Source organism: Osmerus mordax, chromosome 23 (genome assembly GCF_038355195.1).
Source record: "Osmerus mordax isolate fOsmMor3 chromosome 23, fOsmMor3.pri, whole genome shotgun sequence".
Lineage (NCBI taxonomy): Eukaryota > Metazoa > Chordata > Actinopteri > Osmeriformes > Osmeridae > Osmerus > Osmerus mordax.
In genome coordinates this window covers 8,987,757-9,002,752 of record NC_090072.1, presented here as the reverse complement: position 1 = coordinate 9,002,752, position 14,996 = coordinate 8,987,757, and the positions used below count along the sequence as shown (strand labels likewise).

Genomic DNA, 14,996 nt, shown 5'->3' with positions numbered 1-14,996 from the left:
TGCCAATCAATAGTGAGACAGAGCAATGGGAATGCAGGGAGGATTTGTCATGTATAGAGAATGGTGGGATAAGACTGTAGCGGGGTTTGCTCGTTTAAGATTGGCAATACTTAACTTATAATTAAGTATGTAGTTCTTAGGGGCACCACCTCTTATTTGTTAAAGGGACAGAGGAAACCTTATTGAATAATAGCCTTCGTAATAATCAGTCTAATCTTAAGTAGTGAATTCTATGAAAGTAGAGCAGATCCGATAACGTGAGGGATAACGCGAGTATTATAAACAATGATTTATTTAAGGAAATGTAATTATAATGAACAAATACCAGAGACGTTATAGGTTAGTTGAGAGAGTTGAGTTGAACTGTCTACAGTAAGTCCTAAACTATGATGAGGGTTGGTACAAGATGGTAGGTTGAGAGCGCGTGGGGAGGGGGAAGGGAGAGAGAGAGAGATAGGCTTCTGGAGAACTAATCCTAACGAAAGTTAGGTTAAATCATTTGCAAACTAAAATCAAACCTAACAAATTTGATCACAATATGCCAATGTTCACAGGTAAGAAATGTAGCAATATCGCAGTTACTGTTGTCAGTTTGAAGAAGAAGAGTCAAAGTTCCGTTCGTTGTTGTCAAACGGTTAGAGCAAAGGAATGTTTCGTTCAAGTTCCTGGTGGTCCAGTGAGTTGCTGATTGAGAAGGATAGGTCAGATGTGTCGCGAACACTTCCGGTGAATCCTTGCGAAAAAGCCAGGTTGGCTTGTGCATCGGGGTTTTATAATCCTTGCGAAAGGGGGTATCCTTTTGGAGGTGAACTCTTTGATTGGTCAGTTACTCCCACCTGGGCGTCCATCCTGAGATTGACGTATGGGTGTGAAGTGGTTGATAACTTTTCAGAGTTCAGCTATTTCAAATGTCAATGTATTGCTTATACTTCAAAATATAACAATACACCATTAATAAATGGTTTAGTTTGTAGATTAAAATCATTTTGATATCAAGATTGACTGATTTATCATAACACGAAAGGAAGTTCATCAAATTATATCAACACAGCATTAAAGGGAAAGCATACATTATAACACATCAACTACTGTCATTGAAATAGTGTCCATGAGCCATGTAGTCCTTGAGAATGTGTTTGTAAATCCAGAAAAGTTAGTCCTTCCTTAAAATCCTTTGTCTCCATACTGTAAGGCCATTTTGGTCTACCTTCTGCAACCATGCTGGGCCAGAAGCTTTGAAGCTCCTGCTCTGGGAGATAAGGACAAGGCGGGAAACCCCCTTTCTCCTTGTCGGGGGTAGGGGAAAGGTGTGATGGTACGTGGTTTGTCTGTTGGCTCTGCTACAAGACATAGACATAGATCACACACAGTCTTAGTTTGGTTGTATTTTTAGTTTTGTATTCTGGTGCGAATGGGGCATGTACTGGCATAATTCGCAGATTACTATTAGATCTGCATGCCAATCTTTTCGCAAATTGTCTCTCTACCTCATACAATGATGAGTCACAGTCCTCAAATACATCCCATGAACCACCAAACAGAAGACCTGCTCAACAAACAAGCCCGCCATACCCCGCCAAAGCACCATGCGGTGAGAATAAACCTAATTTGCATTCCGCAAATGAACAAAATCACCAACGCCCCACTGAACAATTAGTTTCCTTAAAAGAAACAGAAGGACAGCAATTTGTAAAGACAAGGAGGGGGCGGCCATTTTGTCTTTTCATTGCCAACATGGATGCACTCTGGCTCTCCAAGCACAAGCTGAGGCGTCACTATAAACACTGTCTCAATTCCCAAAGAGGGCTACTCCGTCTGTGTCATTAATCTGTTGGCTTTTGTGAAGTTGTTTTGTATTTTATTCGCATTTCCTTATTTTACAGCCCTTTTTTCCTCTCGGCCTGCAGGAGACTGCAGGAGATAGCAGCAGCTACATGTTGCTCGTGGGAAGAATAATAGTTGTAAATCTAGTTCCAGAAGACCTTTGCCGGAGAATTATGTCTCTTTCCTGAATCCCCAAGTCTCATTGAACAGTCCAGCCATGAACTAAATTCTCAAGTCCTCCTCCTTTCGCCCTATTCCCCTAACTGGTGTATCGTGTCAACACACAAATGCACCCCCCTGTCACACACACATACACACACACACTACACGTCACCCCCCCATATACACAAACACAAACACACACATCCTCAAACCACCTCAAAACTCGTCTATGCGTCACAGAAAACACATTGTTAACATACAAGCTATCTTCACACATTGTATCCTCTCTCCTGCGCCAACACTTTTTTTATTTGAACACTTCATATGGGAGCGGAGGGTCCCTGTGCCTGTTCTCCCAATCGTGCATCTTAAGTTATCCCAGACTGAAAAATAGGATGTCTCTTTCTTGAAAAGTGATTGTTTCGTACTGAAATTATGTTCCTGTGTCAGTTTAATCATGATGAGGAAACAATATAGTGGGCCTCAGGAGACTCAAAAGTGGTTACACTTTTGTCTGCTGGTGGAGTTCCAATCACACAAGCAGATTCACACAGAAGCAGATGTTGAATTTATTGTCATGCTCTATGAAAGCCTAGATAAGTCAAATCTAAGTCTGAAGTCAGCATAACCAAATTGAATTGGTTAAACTCACTCCTCAGAAGGAATCCCACCCAACCGAACCATTGAAGAACTAGCCTTTTGGTGACGTAGGTGATTACGTAACACACTGTGTTTATAGACATGGTTGCCATGCCGAGTTCGCTTCCCAGTGTGGGAGGATGGGAGGAACAGGTATACTGATGAAATATTTTTTAATTTACTGGTAATAATTTTATAATAATCTGATCAATCAGGCTAGCCCTTAGTAACGGCATTAGCTTTTCCGGCAATAGCCACAACAGTCCGTGCTCTAGCTCTGCAGATTGCTTCATTTGTGTGTTCAATATTCATTAACACAACGCTATCAGCACATTAGTAGCAGTTTGGATTACTGCTCACGACTTGGTTTATAGAATTGTGACCTAGCTTTTAAGAACTAGGGGGCCCCTTGGTTCAGTTGTGATCCATCTATACCCCCTGCTCCTCTGTGGCTAGTGCATTAATTAGCCCTGAATGAAATCAAAAGCCAGGAAATGTTTTCCGCTAGCAAACATTTCCCCAGCCACAAACATTAGCTATGGAAAAGTGTTGGGACTTTGGATAAGCTCATTGCCTGACATTTACAATTATGTTTTGTATCCCAAAGTGCACATTCTCTCTCTTTTACATATTGTTGAAGGCTATTTAGACACATATTCATATCTCATATTTATCCCACAAAGTACATTAGCGTCAAATCAGGCTTTGAAACAAAATGGCCTTTGTATCTTAATACAGGCAACAAAGAAGAGGACTCTAATCCTTTTCTTGCTAGGAGAATTCAAGGGAATTAATTACCCTTTTAGTTTGTCCTGCTATCATGTTACTATCCAACACAGTCTCTTAAGCTGTTTTGTGTCCTCTCTCTGCACAGAATATTACAAAACAAACATACAGTGAAAAGAATGATACTGCAGCTAACAGAGTTAAATCCACAAATATGAGACCAAACAAATACAAATAAAAATACTTCGCTTGTTACGCTGAGCATTCTTTTTGGTGATGTTAAATTGGGAGGTTTTTCTCCCCCTGAGATACAGTTGAAGCAAACCGCACTAGTCATGTGCACTAAGAAGAAGTGGCTCCCTGTAAACAAAAACACAAACAGGCCTAAGGGGATATCCAAGCCTCATTATGTTAATGACATGACAACGCCAAAGATAATAATGTCATCCTTTAATGCAGAGATGGAAAGATGAAAAAATAACAACACAAGAACTTGGATGTTATAAAAAAAAAAAGACAAAATAAAAAACGACTGCCAGGGAGCTGGAGAGAAGTTGTAATTAATTACACCTGATCCTAATTCGATCTGTCCCTGTTTTCTAGACATTCTCTGAAGCTTACTCTTGCGCAAAATAAAAAATAAAAATGAACAAATTAAAGAAGGTCTATTTTCTACTTGCAGTGGGACCAATTGGATCAGAATGAGAGTTGGAATGGAGGGAAGGAGGGAGTCAGGTACACCTATTTTTACAAAGAGCCTTTGGTGCCAACAGGAAAATTAAGATTACCCGTTCAATCACCCCGTAGCCGGGTTCTACCGTGGCACCGGCCCACAGCAAACCAAGCTAATCTGTCGCTATGCGCTAATCCGAGAACAATACCGAAACTCAGCACGAGGCACCGCATTGTTAATGCCGGCCATTGTCTAAGACTTCCTCACCAAGGCCATGTGTTCTCACTGGGATAAAGCCATGAGGATAAATGGTCTGGATGAATACAAGCCAGGCCCAACAAAGCAGAGATCAGAGTATACTGAAGCCTGTGTATGATTTCAAATTTAAATTAACTTTAAAATTCAAATGTGTTGTATTAGCTGTATCTCCCTTAAGTGGAGATGTTTCTTACCTGGGTACATTTGCTCCAGAAACATCTGAACTGCATTTTGCCTTCAGAAAAAATTACGGCATTGTGACACTGCAATTTGGTTTTTCTATTTATCCTGACCTATTGAGGTGGAATCAATTATCCTCTTTAAAAGTCCAGCAGACTGGCTTTAAAAGCAATGTGTTTAATGCAATCTCTTTCTCCTCAACACTTGCTTTTCCACAAATGATCCTTAACCTTTCGATAATGGCACCAGTAGCGGCGGTAAAACATAATAACTCCTGTTAAAATGTCTTCATTGCCAGACTAAAGCTTCATTTTGCCCAATAATCGTTAGTATCTGGCAAAGGTCGATGGATTCACAATGTAGGTCTAATAAGCATGGTGCCACATGGTACAACAAGGTGCCAGAGCAAATACTTTTAAATACATTTAAATCGTCAGAATGACGCCCTCGTCGTAGAATTTTAACCCTCAGCGGACTAGTTTTCAACTGAAGTGTAGGTCCAACTGAAAAGAGTCAAATATGGCTCCAAATTAGAATACAACATCATTGCCAAGTAAATCAAATCCAAATAAATATATAGTCTCCTACTTTATCTGTGAAACCAATCACAGTTATCAGACAGGGACTGAAGAGTTAACACCTTCTCCGTGCTAGTTCTTGGTTATTGCAGGCCAGTGGATATGATTGGCCGAGTCCCCACGGTGGGCACGTTGCTGTTGGTGTCGGCTGATGTCTTTAAACAGCTGTGGCTATGCGCCACCCACGCCTTCTCTGGCCGCAAATTGGCCCGCCATCGATCAGCGCGCCTCAGCCTAATGGCTATCGACCGTAGGCTCGCAGGGGGGGGGCAGGGCTCTCGGGGAGGAGGTGTCCCTCTCCTTTGTAGAATTCACTTGTTTCGAGTCCTACTTTGGCGGTGTGTTAGTCTGTGTGTGTCTGTGTCATTTCTGTAATTTCAATGGAATTTTAAATGGCCGCCAAAACCTTACCGTAACTCTACTGACGCCCACACAATGGTTTTTTTCCTTTCTGATTTGACACCTGTTACAAGACAGTACTTAAAATGGTCGACTGTAATGTATCTCCATTTTTTGGGGGGGATTCAAAACTCTCCAACAGCCTTATTCATACAATATAGTTTTAAGCTCCGAATTACCAGGCAGTCATTTAGTCAGGCAAAATGTTAAATGCCATCCTGCAATCCTAAACACACATTCACACGCACACACACACGCACACACACACATCCTCAGGCCCACAAGGCTTTATTGCGCTTCCATTATTCTGTGAAAGAGGAAATGTCAGGACTGTTCCATAATGTGGGTAGAATACAGCCAACACACAACCCCACGCTCCCGCCCTCAGCTCTCCCCTCCCCTCACCTTTCCTCCATCCCCCGCTCCTCTCCTCCCTCTCCTCCCTCCGTAAAGAGTGTGTGGTCCACACACTGCAAGAGGCCGAGGGAGGAGCAGTGAAGTGTCAGTAATTGAATGTGAGCTGTGAATGTATCCCCATATGGAAACTCGCAGTGTTAGATGAGAGAGTGCCTTTTTATCTATCATCCTCTTCCCAAAGGTGCTCCTTGTGTTGAGATTTAACATGTTTTAAGGGCTATTTAAGTTGGCAGAGGCATACCGAGAGACATCCACAGGGGATGATACTTCCTACGGACATGTGCGCGCATTGAAGTATGCACGCACTCATGCCTACACAAGCACACACATACGCGCGCGCACACACACTTTAATAGGTGTTCTGGCATGAGAGAGAAGTCTGTTTTTACGTCTCTATCCTAAAGCAGGAAGCAGCGTAAGCTTGACAAAGACAGAAGAAAGACTATTAATATATGTGTCTGTATGCATGAGTGTTTCATCTTCGCATTAGGAAAACGTCTGAGGTTTCCACCTGGTCTGATTTCCATTGTAAGTATTAAATGAACGGTGGGAGTAGATGTGATTGGATGAAGATGTGCTGAAACAGAGATAGCATGTATTTGCATAATCATCTCAAATAAACTGCACGCAGAATAACCTGATTAGCACGTTTGTGTCAGATCCCATAAACATCCTGGAGTGTCGTCACTCTTCTCTGTGCGACGCACTCCTTCACGAGCAACAGAGAGGGAAGCACTAGGAGGAGCGGAGAGGGTGGAACAGGACGTTGATGGCATCACAATCACTGTCATCCACCGACCGTCACTATCATCACGGGAATCTCTGTTCATAGTGTGCATCACAGTCACGATCTTGCCTTTTTATCTCCGCACCTCAGGCCCCATTTACATGTCCTCCGAAATCCCCCTCTCTCTGTAATTCCTTCACGATTTTCTGCCTCACTCGCTCCCCCTCCCTCCCCTGTGTGCCAGTGCTCTCTGAATAAATGATAGGTAAAGCTGCTTGAGTGCTCCGATTGGTCGGTGTGTTTTTCCATTCTTTCCCCTGAACCGTCGTCCAGTACAATTTACTGTGGCATTACTCAGAGCTTTAGCTATTTCACCCCCTCCGCTCCTCTTCCCCAACACACACACACACACTCCTCCCCATCACCTGCTGACTGCTACGCTTTTCGCCAAAGGAATAAAGTGTATGAAAAGGCACATTTTGTACAAAAGTCTGTAGTATGTGTCAAAAGAGAGTATATTCATAACTTAATATGCTTCTCAAACGAAAGTTTCCCAGGACAACAGCGTTTGTTTTTAGGAACATTTTACGGTCGTGTCCAAAAATGCTGAACACCGTTGTCCATTATTGGTCAATATACACCTGGTTATGGCAACTGAAAAGGAGGATACCATCTAAAAATGGCCTTTATTATTTTCTTTACAGCAGTTGTTATTGTTGTTTCCATTGAACCAATCAAAATGTCCCCTGCCAATGTTATGGTCTGAGTGGGAGTGTTAGACCACAATTCAGTGTTGAGCAGCACATTAGCCATTTCGAAGCCATAGTGCTGACAACTCTAACTCGGCGATGCGAGGAGAGTGGATGAGAGAAGGGAGGGGAGTTGATTTAGGACACTCCACACCAGTGGCAGAGTTCCCCATCAGTCATAAATCCCCAGCGTCCGATTGGCCGAGCTCTTCCCTCTGACAGGTCAGCCCAGTAAATGTCTCCCCTGACAGACTGGCGTTGTCGCAGGAACACACTTGTGTTTTAACAGGTGTGCATCCCCCTCTCGATCACAGCTCTGACAACATCTCAGAGAGAGAGAGAGAGAGAGAGAGAGAGAGAGAGAGAGAGAGAGAGAGAGAGAGAGAGAGAGAGAGAGAGAGAGAGGGAGAGGGAGAGGGAGAGGGAGAGGGAGAGGGAGAGGGAGAGGGAGAGGGGGAGGGGGAGGGGGAGGGGGAGGGGGAGGGGGAGAGGGAGAGAGGGAGAGAGGGAGAGAGGGAAAGAGGGAAAGAGGGAAAGAGAGAGAGAGAGGGGGGGGGGAGTAAGTGAGGGGAGAAAGTGACAAAGGGAAACTTAAAGACAGAGGAGAAATAGAGAAAAAGGAGCGTTAGGGAGCAGTGGTAAAGTAGAGTGAAAAAAGGGTTTCTAAGAGGCACACATACTGTATCCACATGTCAAGCTAACATTGAGTAAATGGTGGTGAATGTAGCAATAGTTGCAGTCGGCTATTAAATGCTGGACTGTCATCATAGTATTGTGTTGGTGAAACATCAAATACATACGCTAACACACAGTACAGTGTCTGTAATGTGTGTCTGCTCACCACTCAGTGTATTTTTGGCCAGTGTGTTACGTGTCATTCTGTTCATCTCTACTTCTGTGTTTTTTTATTCCAGACACAAGTCTATTACATGGATCAATTCCATATAAGTATTTCAAGTAATTGTGATGAGTTCAGTTTGGTTTGAGCAATTGGTCATTGTTCTGTTCAATTGGTTTCATTGCAATCGAGTGCACCCAATAACACTGTCTGTCTGCCACTGTGCAGTATTTGCAAGTCCCAACAGAAAGAGAGCTATTGCACACCTAAGCTTCAGTGCAGACAGCCCACAGTAGCAGCATGTATAGCCCTGGGAGAGTGCATTCTCCTGGGTGGTTGTCTGAGATTGTCTGGTGCCCTGGTTCGCCTCTACCTAGGTTGCGACCCTCCTGAAAATCCACTTATTAGCCTGTCTTTGAAAAGTCACAAATGGTCCTCAGAGACCAGTTCAGACCTAAAATCCCCATGGTAATATAGAATAAAATGTACTTTGTAGTAAAGGATTCCAATATAATCGAGCCTGTGAGGCTTTTAGAGCTTTGGGTGGTGGAGAAGATAATGTGGCCAGTATATTATTCATAGCTGTAATATTTTGACTGTGGAACTTTAGAGGATGCAGAGGCACAACATTCTCTTTCTCTCACACACAAATGCACACAGACACATTCCTCTATAACTCATTCCCTTCAAGGGCACAGGTAACAGCCCATGGAAGTGAACACAAACTATTGTGTATGGCAGTTGGATCTGCAGTATCTGGATAGAGTAGACATAGTATCTGGATAGAGTAGACAGTGTGTGTGTGTGCCTTTTGTTTTTTTTGTGTCACACAATAGACAAAGGAAGCTGGGGTGCAAGTTCTGTAAGTGGTTGATCTTGAATGCTCCCACAGAGCCAAGTGCTTGACTGAAATACAATCCCTTTGTTGTTGCTCCTTTCTATTGTCTAAAGGCAAGTTTGAACAGTTCCAACCATGCTCTTCAAATTGACATCAGTATCTCCAGGGAGATCAAAACAGGAAGAACACCTGCTATCTAAATAGAGATCAACCACCATTGAACTAATGAATAATCATTTTGATGGGAAATTCGGTCATCAGTGTCAAACAATCTGTCACACATCTTCAACACAATCTGCGTGTGTGAAGCACAATGGCATAACTCTTATTTTAACATAAATAATGAACACCCGAGCTGACACCCTCTTTTCCATTCCTTAGGCGCAGTAGGGAATATTGCTGAAGTGAACATCTACAAAAAAGATCCCCATCATCTAACCAGAATACTGATTTGACCATAAAAAGATTCTTTAATCATTTGAATCTTTAAATCAAACACATTTTCTGGCCAGCGATTCAGAAATGTTATTCCTACTAACTTGACAACTTGTCAATTGGCCATTGTGTAAAAATGCCAGATTAGTTTGATGTGAAATCAATAGTTTTTGTGTGAAATTAATGGTAGCGTACTGCAAAGACACCAAAAACGTCTGTAATAGACTTGGCACAATCAAGATTACTAAGTGCTCTGTTAAAATATAAAGAGAGACTATGGTGGTGAAAAAAACGTACATTTAATTGCCCACCTGGAAGAAGCACCAGGAGCAGCAAGCTGTGCTCACAGGAACATGGTGCACGTGTTTCTGAGCCACACCCACGCGCTGCTGGGTTTAGAGGGGTGCAATTGGTGCCATAGCACTGAGCCTCACCCCAAATTTAGAGAGAAAATCCCTATCCACATCAACTTCCTGCACAACCTTTTGCGTAACATGTAGTCCAATGTCCAGTGGAGGGTCACCTGACATGTTCACCGACACTAACATACTCAACAACGATTGTACCCTTCATTAACTTAATTAAACGTGTTGTGGTTTAACCCATTTTCTAAGAAAGCCACATGAAGCAGAACACTGGTTAGAATCTCGAAAGTAATAGTCAAGACTCATACATGATTATCCTTAGATTTATGTTGATCTGAGGTTTATTTTTTATAATGTAGGGAAGGAAAAATAGCTTTTTGCTGAGTGTTCTCTGTCTTAGATCCTCCGGGAGCTATATCCCAGAAGCCCTCTGTCTGGCTTGACGCAGTGCGGCCCTGCCCAGGGGCCCCTGAGAGGTCGTTATGGTAACTGTGAGCATGCAGAAGAAGTGTGTCCGAGCGTCTGTAATTGGTCCCTTCTGGTTGGAATTTCTAGCCCACTCGTATTCATCACTCCCCTGACCACAAAAGCAGCCTTATACACAAGACCAACCTACAATACCTGCCTGAGCACTAAAAACCTGTGGTTATAGGACAGACCCAAAACCCAAAACACCTTATCTTCTTCTATTAGATAGAAAAACAGCCGAGAAGCAAAAGCCATGTTCCCAAAACACATTAGAAAACAAAACCCCGTCCCTCCAGAATGTATGTACAGGAAATCATACGTTTACAGACTAAAATGTATTATTCAGTGAATAGTAGGGCTATATTGTTAAATTTAACATGGCACATACAGTACAGCATGTCTTCAACCTGAATGTAAAATCAGAAAAGAAGAACCATTTTACGGATGTATTAACATTTTTATATTTCATTTTTTTCTCTCTATTCTACATAGTCTCAAGTAAAGTTAACAAAGCTCAGAAGATGTCGCAAACTTCTCCAAAACTGCATTGTTCACACTTTCTAGAGTGTTTCCAGCAGAATAAATGCATAATTCTACCAAGGGATTCTTCTTCTCTACAATTTCAGGGCATCACTCAGTTAGGCACCTAATGAATTCATGGTATTGATTACAATGCCTCATAGCCTTGACTGTGAAATATGAAGTGTCACACACACATTAGTTTCAGGAAGAATATAGTAAACCATCAGTTACTAAACTTATTCAATTCACTCCCCCATATTTGACCCAGTGGACTTAATACATTCAGGCTTAATGTGTCTAATTCCAAGTTATATGGAATTATATTTCATGGAAATGCTAATTGGTATGTGTATCATTTATACCATTTGACTACTGTTTATGGCGATTCAATTTTTATTTGCTGAGGATGACAAAGTTATACAGCAAAGTTGTTATGAAACAAAGCTAGAACAGGAATAATACAATTGAATCATGGCTGTTGGTTAAATACATGTGTACAAAATATAATATTAATACTGTTTAAAGAGAATAATGCACAGCCCTTAAAAAATTGGGCGTTTCCACCTCATTCGCCACAATTACACTGTACTGAAGCATTCATACTTGAAAAGATGCGCAAAAACATTAGAAACCTTTTATTTTGATCTATCGAGTCAGTTTGAAGGCCTTGTGTAGGTGATATTTTGCAAATGTATTTATTTATCGAGTCAACTTAACTGGCATCCATAAATCATTTCATGCAAGATGTACACCATTTTATTCCATAATGATGAGCTCTGTCTGGGGGCGGGAGGGGGGGAAACTGGAGTCTCTGGAGTATCCTGTAACTTACAAAATGTCTGTCTCGAAATGTCACGTTGCTGTTCTGCCACATCACGGTTAGTGTTGTTGGCGACATTCCACCTGATTCAACAGCTGTTCCTAATGTGACAGTCCTTGTCTCCTCCAATCTGAAGTGCCAATGCGTCAAACGCTTTAGTTTTGTAACAGGATAGCTCTAGTTCTTAATGAGATAAGCTGGAGAGAGAGAGAGAGAGAGAGAGAGAGAGAGAGAGAGAGAGAGAGAGAGAGAGAGAGAGAGAGAGAGAAAGAAATGGGAGTAAAAGAGAATAGAAAATCCTTGTATTTGTTGTTTTCATTCCAAAATAGTTTTATCTTTTCTCGACATGTGTTCTTTATTGTCTGGTGATCCTCGGTTTCTTCATGCTCTCAGCTCTATTGACTTACCCTCGGTCAGACCTAGCCACAGCTCCGATCCCCAAAGCGCTGCAAAAGCTTAATTAATTACAACTGATATGAATTCAATTATTTCTCAATCCCTTGTTTTCTTTGTGTTGTCAGCTCTTTTTTAAATACTCTCTATTTTTTAAATACTCTCTATTTTTTTAATGTTCTGTTTTGCCTCAACTTTTGAAAACTTGGAAGGGTCCAATTGAAAAGAAAAAAAGTACCAATATATTTATTACATTCTTCACTGTACAAAGGTGTTGGATTTAAAAGAGTTGTTCTGAGAAGATGTGTGAATTTGCACCACAAATACAAGATGTTGGTTTTGGTCTGGCGGACATGAATGCGACTGCATCCATGTTTTCCGTCTTATGCAAACCTTTTTGTGATGCCATTTTTTTGTTCTTTTTTGTTGTTGTAATTACTTGTTTTTAACACTAGACCTAACCCTGATATTTTCTTCCCTGGTGCTTTGTCTTTGTCCTAATATAAAAACCAGTGTGTTCATATTTCCATTAGCAATAAATGTCAACATGGTCGAAAAACATGTCAGCCTCAACTGCAATAAAGTTGGTCTATCATTTGCTTTGTAGGGGAGCTATACATCGGTGGCGTGACAAAGAACATGTACGGCGGCTTGCCCAAACTGATAGCGTCTAAGGACGGCTACCAGGGCTGCCTGGCATCCGTGGACCTCAACGGGAGACTGCCCGACCTGATCGCAGACGCTCTCCACAGGGTGGGTCAGGTGGAACGAGGCTGCGATGGTGAGTGTCTCAATAAAGTTGTATTTCGTATTATTAATCGGGCAAGCCAGATCAAACGTACCAGTACATACCCCAGACTAACATCAATGGTTGCCTTTGGAAAATAAAACTCAAATGACCCTTGCTTTTTTAGTAATGTTTTAGAAGAAGAAAAACTATTCTTTGTCTCACAGTGTGACACACACACACATGCAGGGACTGGTGACACCGGAGCGCACACACACACACACACACACACACACACACACACACAGGAGTGTCTACCATGCCATCCTTCCTCCAATGGTAGCCAGGAGCAGTGGGCTGCCAAATCACTGGTGACTGTGTACCAACTGTAAGTTCTCATGCTCATGTATTGGCTCAGGTACAGGACAAGAGAGTAATATGTTCTATGCAGGGAGAGAGGATGGGAACTCCACCCAGAATAGCACCCACAGGTTTGGGGATAACATGCCAACAGTGCACCCAACAGTGTCAGGAATTGAATCAGGACCTTCTTGCAGTGATGCCACGTGTTTTTACTTCACATTGTACCGGATTAAGTCAATGTTAGTTTGTACTTGATCACAATTCAAAATCATACAACAACAACACATCTAGAAATCTCATTCAATCCAAGTCTTATTCGTATCCAATCCTACTACCACTGTCTTATTTAGAACACAACTTACATAGAGTATCTTACATGTTTCTGAAGTTCATGTTTCACGAGCCTTCCCTGGGCTGTTATTCTCTGATAGATAATACAACCATCCGTAGCCTCACTGCCAGAGGCACGTTTTACAGTCTTGCCATGTCTTCACCGTCGATCCATTCTATTGCACCATAAAGCTCGCACAGGGAGAAGGTATATTTTTCTCTCTTCTCTGCCCTAATGCCATTGTCAGTGGCCCAACCCAGTTTCAGCACTGCTCCCGTAATATTCATCAATCTTGCAAAGCCCCCAGAATTCCTTTGGACTGCTTCCAAGCTGGCAGGTGAGGTTGCTGGACTGTGACGTCATCGGTTGGCGTCTGTGGCGGGTCGTTAATTGTGTTTATGACACCTGCAGGCTGTGGGTACAGAGCTTGCCGCTTGGGTGGCGGGTAGCGTCTGAGAGCACGGCATTGATTTCCCAGAGGTCTACACTGGTTCGGCAGCTAAGCTCCAGTTCCAACGAGTGATGCTACTGCCGCCACCTCTGCCAGCTTATTACCTGCCTCAAGTCATATGCCACAATTATATCACTTTGAAAACAGATTAGAACTGCATTAAACTATCGGATTGAAACCCAGGGGACTTCCAATTGATAATAATGAGAACTAATGATTAGATATGTAGCACTGAGTGTTTGTAATTGTCCATATTAAGACATAGTGGGTGAAAATTCCCATAGTTCCCATAACTTTTATGATTTAAGTTCTCCATACTTGTTTTCTTTTCTGTAGTAGTGTGTACCATGGAATACATAACATGTTGAGCTGAGGCTGGACTCAGTTATGACATTTTGTCAACATTACAATTAATATTGTACGTAATACATTGTATTTGTTATTAAGTTAAAAAGCACCCATTATATATTTAATTTAATTTTAGCTCACAGAACACCCTTCTCCAACACTAGTGGGCATCTCCACACTCGATCTATAGCTCTGGCTATACCCTCCAGGACGTGGTCAGAGTGGACAGCAGGCCAAAGGTCATTACTGCTGAGGTTCCCCCAGACGCCCGACCAGGGTCGGAACCTGAGCTCAGATTTTGATGGACCAGAAAGTCCCTGACTCAGCTCATCTCTGAAGCACTGATAGCTTCCAGCGGCTGAAAGACTCACAGTCCATACACTTTCAGCCAACTCTGCTGACTCACGCTGGAAATACGGGAGGGAAAGATAGTGGATGATGAAAAGGGAAGAACAGAGAGAGTGAATACAGTAGTTCAGATGTTATGTAGTCCAGATGTCTCACTCTACCCCCAGCTGTTAGTTTCAAAAACAGGTGTCAATGTGAAAGGGTTACGTATTGAGTACTGTTAACATTAATGACTAGCACTTACTGTCCCTTCAAATTGTTCTACATTAGCTTTAGATTTATTTATATCCACTCCCCTAAAAGTCACCAAAATACCTCTCCAACCAAGTAAGTAAGTAAGACTTTATTTATATAGCACATTTCATACAAGAATTGTAGCTCAAGGTGCTTTACATAAAATCAATAAAAACAATAATA

General features: G+C 42.1%; 1 protein-coding gene across 1 annotated transcript in view; it reads left to right on the top strand.

Moving 5' to 3' along the window:
* nrxn2b (neurexin 2b) overlaps window positions 1-14,996 on the top strand; it is a 437,850-nt gene that overhangs the window by 217,952 nt on the left and 204,902 nt on the right. The window contains exon 15 of the mRNA XM_067261168.1: window positions 12,619-12,792. Within this exon, the coding sequence (XP_067117269.1) occupies window positions 12,619-12,792 (174 nt within the window). The remainder of the gene's footprint in view (window positions 1-12,618; window positions 12,793-14,996) is intronic.